At 58.6% G+C, this 19721-nt stretch overlaps 2 protein-coding genes across 9 annotated transcripts in view; one reads left to right on the forward strand and one right to left on the reverse strand.

Annotated features, from left to right (window-relative positions):
• Positions 1-293, forward strand: part of SPTBN5 (spectrin beta, non-erythrocytic 5) — a 46720-nt gene extending 46427 nt beyond the window's left edge. Inside the window, 1 exon segment of the mRNA XM_024132835.3 lies at positions 196-293. Within this exon segment, the coding sequence (XP_023988603.2) occupies positions 196-293 (98 nt within the window).
• On the reverse strand, positions 9-19597 carry LOC102990390 (bifunctional peptidase and (3S)-lysyl hydroxylase JMJD7). 8 transcript variants are annotated; one of them, XM_055088296.1, is made up of 28 exons: positions 19523-19595; positions 15468-15621; positions 15139-15392; positions 14742-14798; positions 14144-14239; positions 13841-13917; positions 13455-13614; positions 11764-11813; positions 10480-10552; positions 10047-10183; positions 9791-9922; positions 9413-9453; positions 9189-9231; positions 8868-8922; positions 8416-8546; positions 8075-8158; positions 7713-7750; positions 6764-6899; positions 6048-6184; positions 5570-5792; positions 5300-5417; positions 4845-4982; positions 4560-4664; positions 4237-4416; positions 3723-3889; positions 3277-3470; positions 2746-2932; positions 2432-2623 (listed from the first exon to the last, which is right to left on the reverse strand). In XM_055088296.1, exons 1-28 carry the CDS (start codon positions 19584-19586, stop codon positions 2582-2584), a joined length of 3273 nt encoding a protein of 1090 aa, XP_054944271.1. In that variant the 5' UTR covers positions 19587-19595; the 3' UTR covers positions 2432-2581. The 8 variants fall into 8 exon arrangements, 7 of the variants coding, with proteins under 7 accessions (XP_028351243.1, XP_054944271.1, XP_054944272.1 ...); XM_055088297.1 differs by lacking the exon at positions 19523-19595 and adding an exon at positions 16221-16637; XM_028495442.2 differs by lacking the exon at positions 3277-3470 and having other exon boundaries at positions 9-2623.
• Between the last annotated feature and the right edge of the window lie 124 nt (positions 19598-19721).

Genomic DNA, 19721 nt, shown 5'->3' on the forward strand with positions numbered 1-19721 from the left:
GTTGTGAACAACAGACATTTATTTCTCACAGTTCTGGAGGCTAAGAAGTCACCTCAAGGCCCCTCCTCTTAATACCATCAGCTTCGGGGTAGGATTTCAGGCCATGACAAGGAGGAAGGAGCAGGCATGGAGTCTTCTGCTGCAGATGGCCAACCCCCGGGCCAGGCTGACTGCTGTTCTTCCTTGGCTCTGCAGCCCCCAGTCTGAGCCCGGAGCTCCGAGCCAGACCCTTGGACTTCCCGGCTGAGCGCTCTGCTGAGAGGGTGCCCGGCCCAGCCGCTCCGCTCAGGTAGGGCACCTGGGTGTGTGGGCAGGAGTCCCGAGCCCCCATGACTGGCACAGATGCTGCCCTCTTAAGCCCAAGGAAGGTCCTGGGACTCAAACTACACTGCTCAGGTGTGGGGCCACCCCCGCCCTGTCACGGTCTCAGCAGTGATGACAGAGTCCAGACCTGAGGCTCCCTTTCCCCCCAGGTTCCCCGGCTGCCCCCGCCCTCCTCGCCGAGGGAGACACGACTGCGCCGACAGCCACCCTCGGCCCGTGGGCTCCCGCAGAGGAAACTGCACGAGGCTCCCGCCAGCTGTCTTGCTCGGGCCAGACCCACGGTGAGTGCACCTGGCTTCCCTTTGCACACGCCAGGATGCCTCCCGGGCGCCCACACACACACACACCCCCTCCTTGCTCTCCTCCTGTCCTTCCTCTCCAAGATACAGTACTGCTTGCAAGGCAACCAGACCCCTTCTGCACCCTTGCTCCTGTCTCCGCTCTCTGTCTCCATCCTCCCAGCTTTTCCCCAGTCCAAGGACTAGGTCCCTGCTCCAGGGGGGAAGGGGAGGAGCCTTACTATCCCAGAGAGCCCGGAAGTCAGGATGTCACCCAGACACACACCCATAGACCCCAAGACCCACACACAGGTTCACACACAGAACAGACCTACACACGACACAGTACACAGACTACACACACAGCCTTGTGCCTGAGGACTCACATCACAGCAGGGGTGGCAGCCAGCTGTGGTGTCTGGTATAATTATCCACTCCTACAGGGCCTACAACTTCTACTTTATGATTCAGATGTGCTGCTGAGTCATCAGGCCTTATCCAGGACATGGTGGCTTCTAAGGTCATCAGAGCAGCCATTTCTTCTGCTCTGTGCCTCCAGCCACATGCCCAAGGCAGACAGAGGTAGTGAGTTGGATCATGGGAACCAGTCATCTCCCATCCCCCCTGCACATCACGGTCCCTCCCGCAGCTGCCTCCCAGTAGCCACATCCCACATCGATGTTAGGAGGAGGTGCAGAGGCCTGGGGCACCAGTGCCTGGAGAAGATTCTGGGGAAGCTAGGCCCTAAATTCACTCCACCTCCCTGTTCTCCCAATAGGTCTGGGCCCTGAAGCGAACCTGCAGGTGGCACCAAACCTCAGGGCTACAAGCGAGGACACCCTCAAGGGGACCAGGAGACCCAGCTATCAGACCCCTGGGACCAACATCTGGAATAGACGATTAGGAGACAGGCCCCACCAAGGTCACAGCTTGCTGAAGTCACGCCGTTAGCACTGGTCTGTCTTTGGCTCATCTGATCCCAGGTCTGGCCTACCCCTATCAATCATGGGACAGGAAACAGCCCTTTGCCTGAGTCCCTGGGTGAGGAAGACAGGGGTGCTGGCTGTCACTGCCTGCGAGTCACCTGGGCAGGGCCAGGGCTGCAGCAGCAAGACCCCCCCCCAACCCCCCAGGCTAAACTGGCCACCTCTCTGCTTGGAGAGAGGGCCGGAGTGGAGTAGACACTGCCATGAGCTCACAGCCTGCGCTTCCCAAGCTGACTTGCCAGCTCTATAAGGTGCCTGGGGAGAGGTTTTGTTTCCTAAACCAGACCTTGCCATGGGTAACCAAGAGGCAGGATGACCTGTCCCTTCTTGGAAGCAATGACAGTAATCTCCATAATGCCTCACGTTTGTGTGGGCCTCTGTAATACTTAAGATGCTCTATTTATTTCACTCCGTACAGCTACTCAAGGTAGCAAGGAAGGGAAAGGACACTTACTTAGGTCATGGGGTTTTGTGTGTGTACACAAATCTGGCCCAGACTGCCCCACTCACCCCCGCTGCCACAGAGCCTCTGAATCTTCTCCAGCCACATCATGGAGACGAGGCCCCAGCCCCTGTTTAAAACCCTCAACCTACCCCAGGGTGTCTGTGGCAGGGGTGCTGGTGGTTTCAGTGCCACGTCTGGGTGGTGCTGGGCACCTTCAGAGGGCTGGCGACCACAACTGGGCCGTCCAAACTGCCAGAGGCTCTGAACTTGGTGATGACGGTCTCCACCCCAACTCAACCGGAGCAGCAAGGCGGCCAAGAAGGGAGCCTGAAAAAGAGTCAGAGGCCGTGGGGCTGGGGCGTGGCATCCTCCCGCCCATCACTCGGCCCGGCGCTGCTTGCGCCGCCGCACGGCCTCACGCAGGGCCTCCAGCAGCTGCTCCTGGTTGTTGCAGATGTTGTAGTGCGTCAGGCGGAGCAGCTTGTCCATATCCTCCCGGCTGTAAGTCACCTTCAAGTAGTGGTAGGGGGAGTCGGAAGAAGACAGGTTCACCTCCCCGGCCTCCTGCGCCTCGGCCGTCCGCCGGACCCCTGTGGAGAGTGCAGGTTGGTTGGCCATGGGAGGCAACCTCGCTGGGGATGGAGGGTGGGTTTGGGGTCACCTGGGTGGAGGCCTAGAGGATAGAGGAGGGCTCCAGAGGATGGTGGCTCACCTGGGGCTGAGTGCTCCCGGAAGGAGGCATTGACCAGCGGGAAGTGCAGCACGGCAGGGGCGTCAGGGCGGGCAGGGTCCGAGAAGAGGTGGCACTCACGGGGCTGGCGCTGCTCCTCGGGGCTGGGTGAGATGGACGGGAATGGGATGCCCTGCTCCTGGCAGAACCGATCCAGGAGCTGCAGCTGCTGCAGAGTGGGCAGAAGAGGCATCAGCGGGATGGGCCCATGGGCTCCCAGTGTCCTCCACGCTGGGCTGACTGAACATGGAGGTCTGCTAAAACGCGGGACTGAGTGCCCAGATGCCAAGTCAGACGCTAGTGGACCCAACAGGCCAAGCTGGGGTCAATGTTCTAAACCTGGCAGCCCTTCTATGGCAGCCCCTTTGGTGTCAACGGAGCCGGGCTGCTAACAACTCCCAGGTTCTGCAACTGGGAGACAAAATCCTTCACGGAACCAACACAGAAACTCAAAGCAAGGAGTCCCAGGGGTTCAGGACCAAACAGGGTGCAGGTACGTTTAAAATAAAATACATTTTAGGGCTTCCCTGGTGGCGCAGTGGTTGAGCGTCCGCCTGCCGATGCAGGGGACACGGGTTCGTGCCCCGGTCCGGGAAGATCCCATATGCCGCGGAGCGGCTGGGCCCGTGAGCCATGGCCGCTGAGCCTGCGCGTCCGGAGCCTGTGCTCCGCAACGGGAAAGGCCACAGCAGTGAGAGGCCCGCGTACTGCAACAACAAAAAAATAAATAAAATACATTTTAAAACACTGCCAGCTTCCCATCACACCAGTTTCCTGAGCAGAGTAAGTTCCCCTGGGGGAGAGTTCATAGAATCCATAGCCTTTCATTCACAGCGTCGCTGTCACAGCCCCTAAGGGAAGCTGTCCCAGAAACCAGACTCCAAAGCGATCTCTCCAGAGTCAGGATGTCGGGCCAGGCCTGGCGTTGCCCCCGCCTCCGAAGCCTGCCCGCTGCCCACCTGAAAGGCTCCATCGAGGTTGTAATCCAGCGACAGGATGAGGTCCACGTCCCGTGTGGGCCGCAGGAGGGGTGGGCAGCTGGTGTTGACAAGGTAGCCAACATCCAACAGGCAAAGGAAGGGCTCTGCAGGTGTCAGCTGGTTGGGGAGACCATCCAGTTTGGTGGCTGGAAAGGTGGGGGGGATCGGGTGGAGAGCAGCTGTCACTGGTGCTAAAGGCACCAGCCCCTCCAGACTAATGCCAGCTCCTTGCTGTTTTGGAAGGAGGCTCTGCCATCCGGCTTCTGCCCTTTCCTGCCAAAGCAGCACCTCAACTCCCGAGCCTCCACAGATGGGCCCTGACCCCAATGTAAGGAGGGGAAAAGGGGCTCCCGCTCCAAGCCACCCAGAGAACTGAACTCAAACGAATTGGGGCCAAGGGATTGGACAGTACAGATGTCTGGACCAGGGACCCAAGGCTCAGGTGGCCATGGGAAGAGTTTGGGGAGCTGGGAGCAGGGTAGAAAAGCAGTACCTTTCCAGGCAGAGAAGTGAGGATGCTGGAAATAGTCCTTGTGGAAAGAGAGGCCACGGAGGAAATTGTGGGTGGCCTGGGCAAGTGGACGCCATGTCAGAAGGTCAGTGAAGAACTCAGCTATCCTGCTGGCCACTGTGGGAGGCTCTTCTATATTCAGAAGGGGGACCTGCTCCTTGTCTGCAGTCAAGGATGGGGGAAATGGGGACCCTTTATTCCAGCCTCTGTGGACTCACAAAGGAGGAGAGAGCCACCCCACGCTCCCCAAATAAAGCCCCACTGGCTGCCTCTCCCATCCTGCGGGGAAGAGCCCGGGTGCCTACCCAGGCTGGCCTGAGCCTGTGCCCAGCGGTCCCAGAACTGGCTGGGCTCAGAGGCCCAATACAAGCTGTCCTGGAGGCTGGCTGCGTACAGGTTGCTCCAGATGCCTGAGGAGGAGATCCGAGTGGGAGAGAGTCCCCCAGCTCACCGCACCCAGACCCTTCCCCACAGCCCGTCTGGGACCAGGAAACGTCCCAGTGACGAAGCTGGGACAGTCGAGCCCGCCACCTCGCCCAGGCCCCTTCTCCCCACAACCCTAGCTTCTCCCACCTCCCAGACCCACTCACCTTCGAGGAAGCAGATGCGGGACTCAGGAAGCCGCTTTGTCAGGCGCCCCATGAAGAACTCGGAGCCAAAGAGCTCAGAAGGGATGAAGGCGCCGTACTTGGGAAAGCCGACCTCATAGGGGGAGAACTCACACCACTCTGTGAAGAGCCACACAGCCTCACCATGGGGCCCACGGCCTGAGGCCCCTCGGGCATCAAGGCACCCACTACGGGCCCCGCATCGGACAGCCTCGTGATCAGGAGGCTCAGCCTTGTTGCTGGCACCCTGAGCGTGGGACCCACGGCCCTTGCCCCCATCCCAAAGCCTGAGTGACTCGGATAGGATGACAGGCTCTGGAAAGCACGGGACCTGGCCCAGAAGAGGGGTGTGTTAACACCCACCTTCACACACAGGCCTAGCTACCTCTCTCCCCGACAACTATGAGAGCACAGGTCACCGTTCTGGAGCTACTCACCCCCAAATTCAAAGGTAGTCAGGTTCCGTTCTTTGGTGTTGAGAGCACAGTAGATGGGCAGAGGGTTCTGGCCACGGCTCAGGGCCTCCCGCTGGTCTGAGAGTTTGTGGTTGTGAGGCTGAGGGAAGGTAGTGTGAGCCTAAAGCCAGGGCTTCCTGGGGCCCTTCCCAGCCCCTGCGGCCCAGGGCCACTCCCCATCTCTGGACCTCGCCCTGGCTTTGGCTGCCCCCATCCCCCCGCACCAGCCCCATTCCACCCCCCTGCCCACACCTCGTCATGCAACAGCGCCTCGTTGATGAGGGCCCACAGGGTGGTGAAGCAGGTCGGGTGACCCAGGCACGCACGCTCAGCCAGCTCCTGCCGGTACCGCCACAGCTGGCTGGGGGCCAGCACGCCCAGCTTGCTCTTGGTCACCTGCATCTTCAGTGACTCAATGGGTCCTGCCAGGTCCTTCTGAGACCACTCTGGGTCCTCGTAGAGGTTGGCCAAAGCCCTGGGAAAAGCCAAAGCCAGGGGGATTGTCACTCAAGGACCCCCATCACACGCCTTGGGCTCACTATCTCTGCTAGGACAACGGCCCAAAAGACACCTTCCAGGGGCCCCTTGAGCACCTTTCTCTCTGGCACGGGCATTCTCCCACCCCTTCCAGTTTGGTCAGAGAGGCTGGTGGAGTCTGAGAGACCCTTAAGACCACACCCTCCTAACACAACCCAACTAGCCACCCCCAGGCTCCTACACTCAAGCTCACCAGGTGGAGCCCGAGGCCCCTGTGATACAGGAGATGCAATCCAAGAGGCCCAGCTCCTTCAGGCCAGCCAGCTGCCCATATAGGGAAGTCATGGCCCGGATCCCACCACCAGTGGCCATAACAGCTACCACTGGGATCTGGAAGAGAGGACAGCCAGGCTTGGAGAGGCCTTAGGGAAGGGGAAGGCCAAGCCACAGGAAGAAGAGGTAGCAAGCCAAGTGCCCACTCAGCTCACCCACAGCTAAGGCTGGTCAAGATCTGATCAGGGCTCTTGGGACCAGTTCTAGTCAGGTCTGCTGAGGAAGGTCTAGTCGGAAATAGCCTTGCAAGGGTCAGGCTTGTCTGGTATTAAGAACTCCAAGAGAAATGGACAAGCTCCAGGCCTCATCTCCTCACCTCTAGCCCCTAAGGAGTCTGGTGATTGCTTTCTTGAAGCCCCAGGGCCACCTCAAAAGTCTCCCACATGGCCACCTCTCTCCCTCTTTCTAGGAGAGGTCAAATCCCTAGGAGATGCCCCAGGCTGATCTGATACCCCAGGCCTCATGCACCGCTCTGCATTTGATGTGATCAAGCTCCTGACAACAGCAAGGGAGAGGGAAGCAGAGCAGGGTCCAAAGCTGGCTTGGCACCAGTTCTGGTCTGGTTAGGGCACAACCAGTCCCAGCATCCAGCACTGAACCCAAGGACGCCCACCCAATCCAGCCCAGTCCCCAGACCTCATCCTCCTGCAGGTCTCCATCCAGCTGCAGGGCCTGCTTCAGGGCCTTGGCCACCACCTGCTTCCTCCTGCTCAGGAAGGCCCGCTCCTCGGCACAGGGCCCGCAGTCCAGCCGCACCGCCAGCTCCCTCGGTCTGGGTGGGAAGGAAGGGACCATGAGGCAGCTCCCGGCCTCATAGGAGAAAGAGAAGCTGGCCGGCCTGCCTGCCCCAGAAAGCCAGCCGCCACCCTTCTCTCCTCTCCTCTCTCCAACCCTCACCCCTGCTCCTGTGTCCTCACTGACGTGTGACGTGTGGACGTGAGGGGGAGAAGGTGAACCCAGACCCTGGCGGGGACACCCTCGGGGAAGCAGCACAGCGGATTCACAGGACCAGGAAAGCGGTGACTGAAGAGGCTCCAGGGCAGGACCCAACGCCATCGATCCACTTCCTCCTCTCCGCCTCTCTCCCTCACCCGCCCAAAAATGACTCTAAAAGGGACAGGAATGGTGCTCCCACCTCTTCATGGTGGGGAACTAGCCCCCCAGGTAGGTGCAGGGCCAGTGTAGGCGGCTCTTCCCATCTCCTGAGGGTTAACTGAGGCCCCGAAGGGGCGCGACTGCACTCCTCTTGGTTTCCTTGCCCCCTCTGCCTCTAACCACTGTTCCACCTTCCATCTGCTTTTCCAGCCAAACATTTATCAAGTGCCTCCCAAGCGCCAGGCACTGGGCTAGACACACACCCCTCTGACTGAACCAGGAATGCACGTAAAAAGTTAACAGGAAGAGACTTCATCTGCCAAGGCTCCAGCACCTCAGGCCCCACCCTGGGAGCAAACCCCTGAGCATCTTAGAGAGGATTCACGGTGGCCGAGCCTGCTAGGGGCCGCCCCGTGGCTGCTCATTCCTCCAGGCTAAGTGCCCGCTGCTGTCCCCCGTGACCTTTCCCAGTGCCCAGCTGGCCTCTCACCCTTCTTCTTTTTTCAGCTCCACCTTCATCAGGGGATCCTGAAAACCATGAAGCCTCCAGTCACAAAGATGGGACACCCCGTTTCCTTCAACCCAGCCCAAGCCACATCCCATGATAGTCCCATGCTCCCTTGGGCCCCAGCCATCTCCACAGGGGCCAGGCCTGAGGCCTGAAGACAGGGATGCTCAGAGGACCCCTCTCCCCAGAGCCTGGCCTGGCATTTGTCCAGGGTCTGGCCCAAGGACAGAAGCCGCTAGAGAAGCAGGCCAGCCCTTCAAGGCCTGGGGCCCGGGGCCTGGGGCCTGGGGCCTGGGCCCAGCCCCGCCCGTGCATCTGGCTTTCTTCCTCTGGGTGACCAGTACCTGGGATGTAGGGAAGACAAGTCTCACCACTTGGTCAGAGGGCAGTGCCCTCAGAGGCACCTTCAGCTGCTCTTGGGGCGCATCCTGCAGGAAGGATGAAGAGGACCTAAGAATCTCCACCCTTCCATTCCAGCAAAGCCTCACCAACTGCCCCGGGAGTGACAGAGAAGTAGCCAGAAGGGGGACAGGAGGCTGAGGTCAACCCCACACTTCCCAAGATGCCTGACCAGGGAGTGATGGGGAGGGGGCTTGGGGTGAGCAGAGGAACAGGCTGGCAGGAGGTGCCGAGGGAAGCAGGGTGGAGGGCTCTGCAGGCCTCAGCGCCCAGGGCATCCCACTACCTGCAGGTGAATACTCAGCTCCTGCTCCCAGCAGGCCGGCCAATGGAAGCGGAAGGAGCCGGCACCCACGGAGGCCTCCTGCGGACCCTCACAGGACCCGGGAACCACGAGCTGAACTCCGCCCTCCAACCCTGGAAACAAGAACCAGAGCAGAGAGGCTGGGAATGGGATCTCAGCCCACAGAGGCCCCTGTCTTGCCTAAGGGGCCCGGGGGGCAGGGCACTCCCCCCCACTGATATGTGGGTCTGGCTCAGACCTAGGCTGGGAGATGGGGTCCCACCACAGCCCCTCGGAGGACTAAAGGGAAAAGCCCCAGCATGGATTCGTCCCTTCACCCCTGCTCCTGGCTGAGAGCTGGGGGCAGCTAGCGCCAGGTTCCCTCCAGGGTCCCCTTAGAAAGGGGAAGACAAGGGCTGAGAGACGGCAGCTATCCCAGTGGTTCGGGGACTCACCCTGCTGGTCCCCGGCCTTCTCCAGTCGAACATGCAAGCAGGAGAGCTCCCGGGCCTGGGTCATGAAGAGAGCCCCTCAGACTCGAGCCCCTCCCCTGCTGCAGATGCCACCCTCCCAACACCCTGGTTCTTGCTCCTCAGCACCTTTTTACCTTGGCCCTGAGTCACCAACCATTTGCTTGGGGTTGTAGCCTCTGGAACTAAAATCCCAGCCGCCCCCGCTGCCCCCAGCAACAGCGCTACCCGAACCCCATGGTGGGCACGAGCTTCAGGCCCAGGGAGGGGTGAGCAGAGGGCATGAGGGAGGGGCTCCAGACTCACCACCAGGATGCCATTACTGACGAGGCGCTCAGCACAGCCGGTCCTGGAAAGAGCCCCCAGTGACCCTTAGCGAGAATCCAGGTTCCCATCCCCCAAGGAGGTCTGGGCTTTCCTCCTCCACCCCGATGCCTCCCAGGGAAGGGTGTCAGCTCTGGGTGCGCTGGGCTCTGTTCTTCCCAGAAGGAATCACTCCCACCCAGGAACGGCCCCACGGCCCGACTTACAGATTCTGCAGCCGAAATTCAACTTCCAGCTGCTCCTTGCCCTGTAGAGAGAAAGAAGCAAGTTAGAAACGGTGAGGAGTTCGTGTGTGTGTAGGTCCCAACCCAGACACCTGGGCTGCTGCGGTCCCAGTGGTGAGGAGAGCCACTGTCCGCCTTCCCTGGATTGCTCCAAGAAAGCTACCCTTGGCTTAGGGGACAAGACAGAGGATCGGGGACAGGATTGCTGTTTGGTGGACAGTAGCTCCTCGCTGACAGAGGCCTCTGGGATGCCAGGGAAGCCTGGACCACTCACTGGAGAAGAAAGCCATGTACCTGGCTACCCTCCAAAGCATCCCCTCCCCAGGGCTGAAGCCCTCCGCTGCCTGCACACAGCCTTACCTGAGGGTTCAGTGAGAAGCTCTCACGCCGGGACTCCCCAGCCTGCAAAGTCCCCACATCAAACAGCACCGACAACAGAGGATCATCCTGGGTCAGAAGGTCCTGGTCAAAGACTTGGAGTTGCACAATGTTCTGAAAGGAGAACAGAGTGAGGGGGCTGCAGGAAGAAGGGGTGGGACAGGGGTGGGACAGGGGTGGGTCAGGGAGCAGGGACAGGGGTGGGTCAGGGAGCAGGGCCAGGCTGATGCCTGCCCACCTTGAGCTGGCTATGGATTCGGAAATGAAAGCTCTGATTCCAGATGGGGTTTCTGCTGTTCTTGACCACGCGTGTCTGGACCTGGTGGCTGGAGGCCGAGGGCAGCCACAGAGTCACGTAGCAGTCAGAGGCAGTCACTGTGGGAAGGAAGAAGGAGCACCTGGTGCTGGCCAAGAGCCCTTCCCAGCCCAGCCGCCCAGAGCCCATGTCCTTCCATCACAGGCAGCTCCAGGAGACCTAGAGACCCAGGGAATTGGGCTGGGTCGGGAGGCAGGAGGTGCAGGCCTGACCTCGACATTCCATCCACTACCTCCTCTCAGCACCCTCTCTGGGACCCGCCGCACGCCCAGCCCTTCTCGCGTCTCTTCCCACTGTCCTGCCCCACTCTGAAGCCACCTGCAGAACCACTGCCCTCTCTGGGCCCAGCACTCACCTAGGTCCTTGGAGGGCAGGCCATGGGCCTGCAGGACATGAATGGTGAGCAAGCAGGTCCCAGGCACCTTTGCCTGCAGAGGAGAGAGAGAGAAACAGGCTTATTACAGGCTGATGGGCCCAAAGGGGAGGCTGGGGTGACACCTTGAGGCCTAATCCTGAACCAAAAGGACCAGCCCTGCCCAGCCACAGGCCTGTCCTCCGCCCACCAGAGTCCTGAGCCAAAAGGCGGCTGTGGTATCTCCTGATGACGCCTGCCTACGCTTACACAACACGCTGCACCAGCTCTGGTCCAAGGGTTTCATGTAGATTAACTCGATTTAATCATACAACCACCCTATGCACAAGGACTACTTATTATGCCCAACCCCACAAGGAAACAGAGGCACAGAAAGGCTAAGTAGTTGCTTGCCCGAGACCCAGGGCCAGGATTGGAGCAGGCTAGCTCGACCTGTGCTCTCAACTCCCACACCTACCTGCTTCCAGTTCCTGGTACAGTATCCTTACTCTTTCCACCCCACAACCCTGGCTCCCCTTTACTAAGCAGCCTTGAGGCTGGTCTTGGGTGGCGGGGGGGACCCCAGGGCAGCAAAGGGGGTGTGGATATAAGGCTAAAGAGGGAAGAGAAGAGGTATGTCAGGGCCCCGGTTGTCCTTGGTCCCCCTGGTTGAGCTGCTTCCCGTACTCTGCATCCCTGGCCAGAAGACAATTCTGGAAATAGGCTCTCCACAAGGCTAGGGACAGCCATTATCAGCTCAGACCACCCACAGGTTGTCCAGTCTTCCAGGTCCTACAAGGTCAGGCTAAAGATGGTCCCCAGGTGGCCCCATCCAAACCCACGACCCTGGGTATGGGGATGTAGACCCTGTGCTAATCAATTCGTCCTTTTGGCCATCAGCCCTGCTTCAGAAGGGCCCTGATGGAACGGAGTCCAGGTGCAGAGCTGGAAAAGCTCATCTGTCACTGTCAGCCCTGGGGCCCCCACGCCCCAAGCAACTGAATCAGAAAGAACACAGGAGCAGCCATTTCCTCTGGGGCCCCAGGACGGCAGCTGGGAGCCTGAGTTCTCAGGGCCCAAATCCATGGTGCCAGGGAGCTCTGCCTGGAGCCCATTTCTAGGGCAGGAAAAACACAGAATGATCCTCCTTCCCAAGACCCTGCCTCTTCCCTGGCTTCTGCTCCCTGGCCCTGTCCAAGGCTGACAAACACCAGGAGAAGCCCATAGCTCCCTCAAGAAACAGCATTAACCAGGCCCCGCAGGGACCAGTGCCCTAGCAGGTCTTACCAGAGCCATGAGGCAGAGAATCCTCAGGAGGAAGGAATGACGGGCAGCACCTGCAGGACTAAGGACTATCAGCTTTCTCACCCAGAGCCAGGGATGTCCCAGCAGGCCCCGAGCTCCTCCCTGCTTCCTGCCCCTGCTTCCGCTCCACCCAAGCCCCACACCCACTCCCGGACCAGCCGCCCGTCCAGGAGGCGAGACACCTTAAGCCCACACAGAGCCACTGACACCCTCGTGATGGGGGCTCAGCACCCCGAGACCCATCCTCTCCAGCCACCGCCCGCTGAGCCCCACAGCCCTGCTCTCCCTGCCTGGACCTCGAGGAGGGGCCCCCAGGACAGCTCGCCGTCAGCAGCTGAGCAAGAGGCCGCAGGGGTCTGGCTGGGGTCGCGGCTGAAGGGGCTGCTGAGGTCTGGAAGGCAGGGCGCGGGCCCCAGAGCGGCAGCAAACCCACAGCCTCCTGGTGCCAATGTGACAGAACCGCCCGGTCTTCGCTGAAGCACTTGGCCAACCGAGGGGAGCGCCCCGGGCCCCAGCGTGAGCCGGCAGGGCTGTGGCTTGTTCTGTGAAACAGCCCTTCAAAGCCGCGTGCCGGGCTGCCTCCACCTTGGAGCTGGGTGCTGGGTGGCGGCCGGGGAAGGGGGCTCTTCCATCCCCAGGGCCAGGTTGGAGCAAGGGGGCAGGGTGGGGACAGCGAGTGTAGAGACCCACGAGGGACAGGGGTTTCTGTCCCCTCCCATCTGTGCCTGCTGTGAGGGAAATAAGGGCAACCCTTAGGGAACAAGACCCCACCAGCTGCCGTGGAGCTGGAGGAGAGCAAACAAGGCCAGAGCGAAGCTAGGGAGAGCTTTACAGGCCCTGAGTCAAGGAGTTCCGTGCCACAGAGTGACAGCAAGGCTGAGGTCGGCCTGCTTGCCCCAGAGAGGCTGTGACAGCGGTCGGGGACAGAGAGGTCTTGGCCGCAGAGAGCTCCTCAGGCCCCGGCCTGGACCCAGCGCTCACCCCCAAGCAGGGTCACCCTGAAATGTTTACCTGAACCTTCCAGCCCTCACCAGACTACGGAAGGCAACCGCCAGGGAGCCTTAGCACACGTGAATCATAGCCATCTTTTATTGAACGCTTCCTCCGTGCCAGGCCGGTGCCATCCTTACAGATACCATCCCCACCACGCCATGAGGTAGGAACCATCATTATCTCTGTTTTACAGACAGCACACTGAGGCTGTGAGGCAGTAACTTTCCCACGGTCACGGCGCTGGTGAGAGGCGGTGCCGCACCTGAACCCCACTCCTCTTCCAGAACAGGCTGCTGCCTCACCTGTGCGCCAGCTTCCTGGGAGCCCACACCCAGACCTGCCTGGCATCTCCTGGTCCTCCCGATCCTCTGAAGCTGATCCTAAGCCCAGCTGGGCCAGCAGCCAGCACCTCTGACTTCAGGTTGCCTCTCGAGGTGACTGGCTCAGGAGGGGCATGGCCTTTTCCATGAGTTGTCCTTGGTGATGTTCACCAGGGCTCAGTCAGTTAAGGCCTGAGGCCTTAGTGAGGGAGTCGAGCAGCTGGAAGTAACTGTACTTGAGGTCATACTCCATGTCGTACCAGAAATTCACTGTGGAGAGAATGGAGACCGGAGCACGAGGGTCCCCCTTCTAACCTAAGCTTCCCCACCCATCCCCCAGTGAGCTGGGCAGCCCCTCACCGGCCATGCAGCCATGGGACTGCTGGACGTGGTGGAACCACAGGGCGGGCAGGTAGAGCATCTCGCCAGTCTGCACTGTGCAGTGAAGGGCCTGGGCCTGACTGTAACTGGGGTACTGGGCCAGATCTGGAGCCAAGGGGTCCAGTGGGATCCAAGGCACCTGGGAACACAGCAGATTCCAGGGAGTAGGCCCAAAGCCCCCAGGCCCTCCAGCTCTGTCCCTGGAGGTAGACACCATGGGCCCTGCCCTGCTCTGGGCCTGGGAGGCCCAGACGTAGGGATTCTTCAGAGCAAAGCACCACCTCCCCATCTCTTTTGTGCCTGTTCCTCAGAGCCCAGGTTCCTTGCCTCCCCGCCCTCCCGGGGCCCAAGAACAAGGCAGACACCTTCTCCATGGTCTCTTCATCCACCATCTTGAATGAGCCCTCTTCGCTTAGCTGGTAGGATGCCGGTGTGTACAGCTCTGAAGCCAGAGGGAGAAAGTTGTGGGCACCCTCAAAGGGCCTGGAGCTTGCCCACCACTCCCACTTGTTCCCTGGGTGCAGAGGCAAGAGGGCCAGGAGTCCTAATGCAGAGGAGATGCTATGTCCACACCTCAGGCCCGGGGCCCAGCCCGCCCAGGGCTACCCACTGCCCTCCCTCTACTTTGGGCCACCTGCTCCCCAGCCCCTCCAGGCTGCATCCCCTACCATAGGGGATGAAGGGCCGGTCGCTGGGTGGATGCAGCAGGAAGTGTTTCTCTCCCGAGACCACACAGTAGAGGTTCTCATAGTGGTCCTTATGCACTGCCGACACAGAGGGCCCAGTGGGCAAGGTTAGGAGGGGCACGGCACAGGAGGGGGCAGACACTCGCCCTTGGGGCCCTGCACCCCAAGACAGCTTACGGTGTCACAGAAGAGCATGCAAAGTCAGAGGAGGCTCAGGGGGATGCCAAGGAGAGGAGTCTGGCAGGCATTCCGGCATCACAGATCTCTGCCTGCCAGGGACTTGACACTTGCCAGGAGGGGAATTCGCACAAACAGGGTTCTTCTGAGCCTACCCCGACTTAGCTGGCCTTCAGTGCTTTCTAGGGACCTACAAGAAACCGTGTTCCCCGCGTCCAATGCCGCGGGCACCTTCGCCCACCTGAGCTGCTGGGGAAGGCCCTCTGTTATGCCTGAGCCCCAGAATCCCAGGAGAAATCTTAGAGATCAATCAGTCCGACTTTCCTGCAGGCCAGCCTCCTACTCTCCGCCTCACCTTCCCTCCCCACAACCTCCTCCCCACCTTTGTATTCCCGACACCTACACGATGTCACTGCAGCTGCCTCCCCCAGCCAGAAGTTCACAGCATCAGGCATCTTTCCTGTGGGTCAGAGGAAAGAGGGCGAGTTAGGAGAGGCCAGGCTGGGAACTACCAACACACAGTGATGCTGGGCCAGAACCTGGGCGGGGAGCAGAGGGGCCCCAGGGAAACGGCAGGGAGAAGGGGCAGAGGTGGGTGAGCATGGCGAGGGCCCTCTGTCCCCTGGAGCAGAAGGAAGGGCAGCCATCTTCAGTAGTTCATCGAAATGAAGTCAAGGCCAAGGGAGCTGACCCCATGGGGCCAGGAGTGTGGGCCGTCATCAGCAAGGGGAGAGAAGCGGCAAGCGGGGCTGGCTCCCACCTTCCCACTTCTTCCCTGCCGGGGCCCCACCTCCACTCACCCAGCGCCTCAGAGGCCCAGGGCACGTGGGGCTCCAGATCAGGCAACAGCTGGGGCAGCTCGGTGAGCAGGTTGGAGCACTGCTTCTGCACGTAGAGGACCCCGGGGTGTTGGGCTCGGCCCTCCAGCACGTCCAGCACACAGCTCAGGGGCAGGCGGCGCTCGGCAGGCATCACAAAGCGGTCCCCTCGCACGGCATCCGCGTAACCATCTGGGGTCACCGCCACACTCACCTCTGCGGAGCCCGCTGTGGCTCTAGAGGAATGGACGTTCAGTCCAAGCCCAGATGCCCCAAAGCACCGCCCACACTCCACCCAGGGCAGCCCCCACCTGAGGTAGGGGAGGGACCACTTCTGGAGGGCCGGCCAGTGCTGCAGGGCATTTCGGATGATGCAGGGCCTGTTGGGGCAGACCCAGTCACGGTAGAAGTGGAGTGGACCCGGGGGCTTGTCCAGGTAGGGCACAGCAAGAGGCACGCTGAGCTCTGAGAGAAAGAGGCAGGGGAAGGGGGTTAAGCCAACAGTACCCAGTTGCTGCCCCACGGCCTGCATAAGAGATGCCCTCTCTGGGCAGTTCACTGTGTCACCAGGCAATGCCTATAGGTGACCAAGGGACCCTGGACAACCAGGAATAGAAGAATGAGGAGGGAAATTAAAAGGAGAAAGTGTGAAACACCCATAAACACACCTGGATGGGCCCTAAGAGTCCACAGGGCCACGGGCTGCTGCTCAGCACACAACCCAAACCCTCCAGGGGGCCACGTCCAGCCCTGAACAGTGAACCCCTGGCTTTCCTACTCTGGAGTGGCCAACCTCCTGGCATCCATTAGGAAAGGCAGCCATGGAGGCAGTGTCGGGAGCTCCAGAATGAGCAGAGCTGAGGCCCCGAGGACAACGCTTGTATGGGTGGGCCAAGGTTCTGGAGAGCACCTAAAATGTGCTGAGGACTTGGCTGGGCCATCGTGGAAGTATTAAGGGATGATCCGAGCATCATCTCAAGAAGCTTACAACCTAACTGGAGAGACAGGCTGCCACACAAAACCATCGGAAAAAAAGTAAGGGCTGAACTGTCTTTTGGTCTTACCGAACAGCATCACCATCCTCAGACACCCAGGGCTGCCATGTGCGTTTGGGCAGATTGTGTGGTGCGCCACCTGTGCAGAGGTCAATAGTGGCCCCGTGTCACCCTTAACAAAAATCTCTTATTTATTTATTCATTTATTTTTGGTTGCATTGGGTCTTCCTTGCTGCGCACAGGCCTTCTCTAGTTGCAGCGAGTGGGAGCTACTCTTTGTTGCGGTGCACAGGCTTCTCATTGCGGTGGCTTCTCTTGTTGCAGGACATGGGCTCTAGGCGCGCGGGCTTCAGTTATGGCACGGGGGCTCAGTAGTTGTGGCTTGCGGGCTCTAGAGTGCAGGCTCAGTAGCTGTGGCGCACGGGCTTAGCTGCTCTGAGGCATGTGGGATCTTCCCGGACCAGGGCTCGAACCCATGTCCCCTGCATTGGCAGGCAGGTTCTTAACCACTGCGCAACCAGGGAAGCCCCCCAAATCTCTTCTTTTTGACTCTTTCTTCTCCCTCATTCCTGGTATCCTACTGATAGACCTCTAAGTCCTGTTGATTCTACCGCCTATGTCTCTCAAGCCACACACACCCCTTTCCTCTGCTGGTAACCACATTCAAAGTTAGCTCATTTGGGTCCTCAAATGTCACTTTGATGAGGCTTCCCTCTCTGGCCACCCTTTTTAAAATTGTAACCTGCCCCCAACAATCTTTATACCCCTTCCCTTCTTATTTTTATCATTTCTCACTACCTAAAACACTATATATTTTACTTATTCCATTTGTTTATCGATCTCTCTTGCTAGAACATATGCTCCATGAGGGCAGGGATGCTTGTCTTATTCACTGATGTACACCCCCCACCCCCAGAACCTAGCACACAGTAGATGCTCAGTAAATATTTGCTTAATGGTTGAATATAAGTCTCCAAAATCTCCTGGCTGGATGATTGCTGCAGTGAACTAACTGGTTTCCTTGGCTTAATTCCACTCCTTCTCAAAGCATCCCCCACCCTGGCCCCAGTCATCTTCCTAAAATACAATCTCATCTTGTCACACCTCTAGTAAAAAGTGCTTTGACGGCTTACCACTGCTCCTTACAAAATACAGTCAGCCTTGGCACACACTTTCAAGACACTCCGTGATGAGGCCCAATCTACTGTTCCAGTCTGGTTTCCTCCTGTCTGGTGCCTGCCCGTCAGCACACACTCTACTCAGGGGGTGCCAAACGTTGTTCCTGCTGCTCACTCACACTGGAATGCCTTCCTCCTGGCTTTTATACAGGGCATAGGCTTTGCTGTGTTATTTTCATCCTTGCGGTCTAGCCTGAATGTCTTCGTCCCCAGTGGGTGGTTACTACATCCTATCCCAACAGCCACCGCACTCATTTTCACCTCCGAGGTCACGCTCTCTCTCATGACCGCGTCTCCACACCGGTCATCTGGGCCTTGCAATCAGGTGGAAAGTGAAATGTCTTTAGATCAAAAATTGAAACTGAGTGGGAAGACCCTGGTGGACCCCGGAAAACTGAAAAGGAAGTATGCTTCCTTCACTGGCTCAAGAGGCAAGATGGAACGTGCCAGGTAGATAAGGGAGCAAGGGCGAGGAATCTGGCAAAGGGCCTTCCCAGTCATGCCAGCCCATCTAAGCAGTCACCTGGTGGGGCTCAATAAATCTCCCTGTTATTCTTACTAGGTGTCTTAAAATAAGTGGATACTGCCTTTTTTTTTTTTTTTTAACCCTTTGTACTTTCTGTAATTATTCAGTTTTACTTTTTCACCATTTAATAGATTTCCTTTAGAGAATGGCCCCTATTCCCTCCTGGAGCTTCCAAGTGAGAATTTTAGAAAGGATCCAAACAATTCTTCTGGTTCAACAATTCTTCTGCTAGGAATTTAACCAACAAAAACACACATGTGCACAAAGACTCTGCTCCAGGCACACCAGCCTCCTCACTGATCCCTGAACACTCCTGGCACACTCCCACCATAGGGCATCTGACCCGCGTGCCCTCTCCTGGAATGCTCTTGTCTCTCAGAGGTCTGCTCGGCTCCCCTGCTCCCCTCCTTCCTTCTTCAAGCCAGTGCTCAAATGTCACCTTATCGAAAAGGTCTACCCTGACCTTCTCATTTCAACTTGTAACCTGCCCTCCACCCCACATCCCGAGCCTCCTCATTCTGCTTTACTTTTTTACCCCAAAGCACTTATCTTCTAACCCATTTTTTTCTACTATATAATTTACTCATTTAGTGTGCCTATGGTTAATTGTGTCCTCACTTAGAATGTAAGCTCTACGAGGGTAGAGATTTGTTTTGTTCGCTGATGTATCCTAAACATACTGAATGGAGCCTGGCACACTGAAGAGCTTACGAAGTATTGGTTAAACGAATACTCAAAGTATTGGCTGCAGCACTGAAAACAATAGATTGGAAATGGCCTAAATGCCTACCAATAGTAGGCTGATTAAGTAAATTACAGCATTAGTACACAGGAGGGGTGGAAAAGACTGGAAAGACTGAAGTAAGAGTGATATGGAACGATTTTCAAGATACACAGTACAGAAAAGAGTGCTTAACAAGCTACCATTTGTATAAAAAGGGAGATATAACTCATATGTTTGTGTGTAGATATTAACAGAGTATTTCTGGAAGGATGCATACTGGAGCCTGGAATGGGAGGGAAGCTTACTTTACATTGTAAGTCTGCTGTTTTTTAAACCAGGCGCCCATGTCACAATTCGGTGATAAGAATAAGAGAGAAAAATAAAAACCAAGCAGGGGAAGAGCCAAGGATCTCCAGTACAGCTGCCTCCATTTCTCCCAAAGCTCTGCAGTGCTCGCAGCTTGGAGGAGTCTTTTCCTGAAGGAAGCGATCCAGCAGGGGTTCAGAGAGGGAGAAACCTTAAAGATTTCACAACAGGGAAGGATGGGAAGGGCAACAACAGAATGCCCCGAGTATTCGGTGCCGGCTGACGGTGGGAAACACAGAACGCCAGCAGAGTAAAGACTGGGCCGGGTCTTGGGAATAATGTGAAGAGTCACCCCAAGAAGCCACGAAAGTGCGGGAATACGGAAGGAGGGGAGCTGAGGGCCCACCCAGGGGGCTGGGGAACGGGGCTGCGACACACGCGCGATCAGAGAGGGGCCGGCCACCAGTCACGTGCACGAGGCTCCGCGCCAACTGAGGAAAAGAAACACGGTGCACCCTGGTGCCAGTGGCCCAGGAAGAACCGGGGCGCACCCGGATCCGGGACCCGGTTCTCGGCAAGCCCAAGGCCCCTCCCGCATCTTGTAGTTGCTCTGCGGTCGACGAGCCACCCCACTCACCTCTTGCCGCAGCCGGGAACTCCCGTAACTCCCTTCGCACGGCGTCCAAAGCCGCGTCCGCCATGATGATGCCGCCGCCCCTCCTTCCCTCCCTTCTTAAGACCCCACCCCGGGCCCGAGGCCCCGCCCTTCCCTGCGGCCTCGAGCCCTGGCTCCCAGCCCTCCCCCACACCTCGTCCTCCCCGACACTGCCGCTGAA

Source organism: Physeter macrocephalus, chromosome 11 (assembly GCF_002837175.3).
Source record: "Physeter macrocephalus isolate SW-GA chromosome 11, ASM283717v5, whole genome shotgun sequence".
In the NCBI taxonomy this organism is placed as follows: Eukaryota; Metazoa; Chordata; class Mammalia; order Artiodactyla; family Physeteridae; genus Physeter; species Physeter macrocephalus.